This window comes from Perkinsus marinus, assembly GCF_000006405.1.
Source record: "Perkinsus marinus ATCC 50983 genomic scaffold scf_1104296972102, whole genome shotgun sequence".
Taxonomy (NCBI): domain Eukaryota; phylum Perkinsozoa; order Perkinsida; family Perkinsidae; genus Perkinsus; species Perkinsus marinus.
The window spans coordinates 77,792-79,209 of NW_003201866.1; the positions used below are offsets into that span (position 1 = coordinate 77,792).

The 1,418-nt window shown below is 41.5% G+C and overlaps 1 protein-coding gene across 1 annotated transcript in view; it reads left to right on the plus strand.

Moving 5' to 3' along the window:
* Pmar_PMAR002536 (fumarylacetoacetate hydrolase, putative) overlaps positions 1–1,385 on the plus strand; it is a gene marked incomplete at both ends in the record, with an annotated part of 9,437 nt that extends 8,052 nt beyond the window's left edge. The window contains 4 exons of the mRNA XM_002766674.1: positions 26–113; positions 836–900; positions 1,060–1,171; positions 1,225–1,385. Of these exons, the coding sequence (XP_002766720.1) occupies positions 26–113; positions 836–900; positions 1,060–1,171; positions 1,225–1,385 (426 nt within the window). The remainder of the gene's footprint in view (positions 1–25; positions 114–835; positions 901–1,059; positions 1,172–1,224) is intronic.
* Between the last annotated feature and the right edge of the window lie 33 nt (positions 1,386–1,418).

The window sequence follows — 1,418 nt, forward strand, 5'->3', positions numbered from 1 at the left end:
TCGTCCTAGTGCGGAGTGGATTCAGACAGCGCATAAGGTGAAGGCTCGTCTTGAGGAAGAGGCGAAGGAGGCGTTGGAAAAGGCAGCGGACCCGTTGGCCGATCTACCAGAAGGTGACGATTAAGTCGATGGAGTTTCACAACCCGTTTTATGTGAAGTGGCGGCGTAAAACACGGTGAAAAACGCGATATTCGCGGTGATATGCAGTAGTCGTGAAATATTTTTTTATATCACGGGTAAAATTGCGCGATTTGCACGTCCCCTTTAATTTAAATGGGGAGTGAAAATCGCGGAAGTGTGAATACTAGATTCAATGAGAAGACAGAGTTGGTGTGATACAGGGACGAACTGTATAGTAGCGATGTGCCGGTGACAGTTTTCACTGGTCGTATCACCATCCAGGGTTCCATGCGGATTCTGATATTCATATTTGAAGCCACTTCCATTCCCATTTATATTCGTACAATTCGTCCGTTGTTGTTATTGTTGTTATTGTTGTTATTGTTGTTGTTATTATTGTTGTTGTTATTATTGTTGTTATTGTTGTTATTGTTGTTATTGTTGTTATTGTTGTTATTGTTGTTATTGCTGTTATTGTTATTATTGTTGTTGTTATTATTGTTGTTATTGTTGTTATTGTTGTTATTGTTGTTATTGTTGTTATTGTTGTTATTGCTGTTATTGTTATTATTATTATTATTGTTGTTATTGTTGTTGTTGTTGTTGTTATTGTTGTTATTGTTGTTATTGCTGTTATTGTTGTTATCGTTGTTATTGTTGTTATTGCGGTTGTTATTATAGGAAGTTTGTCTACATTGCTGTTCACTTGAATCAGGTTATTACGATCTAGAAGCCGTCGACGATAGTGATGATGATGATGATGATGTGTTGATGTCCGACGTAAGGAGTCGGACAGAGCAGTGGCTCCGATGGTGAAGAGGTCTGAGGATATTAATGCACTGGATAGCAACACTTACAGAGACAACTATCGATTCCGCCAGATGAAAAACAAAGTAGAGGATCGGCCGTGGTCATGAACTGAGGTGAAAATGATTTTAGGTGACGGTGGCGATGGAGATTGATGACGACGTGCGTGAGGATGATGTTCGGGTCACCATCCGACCGAATCATCTCACGGTTCGTATCAAGGGCTCAGCTGAGGGTCTCGATGGTAAGGATTGGAATTTCGTGGCGCGTGACGAATGTGACGATTCATCGTGTTAGGTGAGTTGAGCGGTAAGGTTGTGCCTGGAAAGTCGTCTTGGGAGGTGGACGATGGTGAAGTGAAGATTACTTTACAGAAGGCCGCTATGAGTGATCCCGAAGATGAGGATAGGCAATGGTTCGACTGGTGGGGTGACCTTTGGGCAACGAAGAAGATGTAAGCTGAACTGTTTGTATATTATACACTCATATAG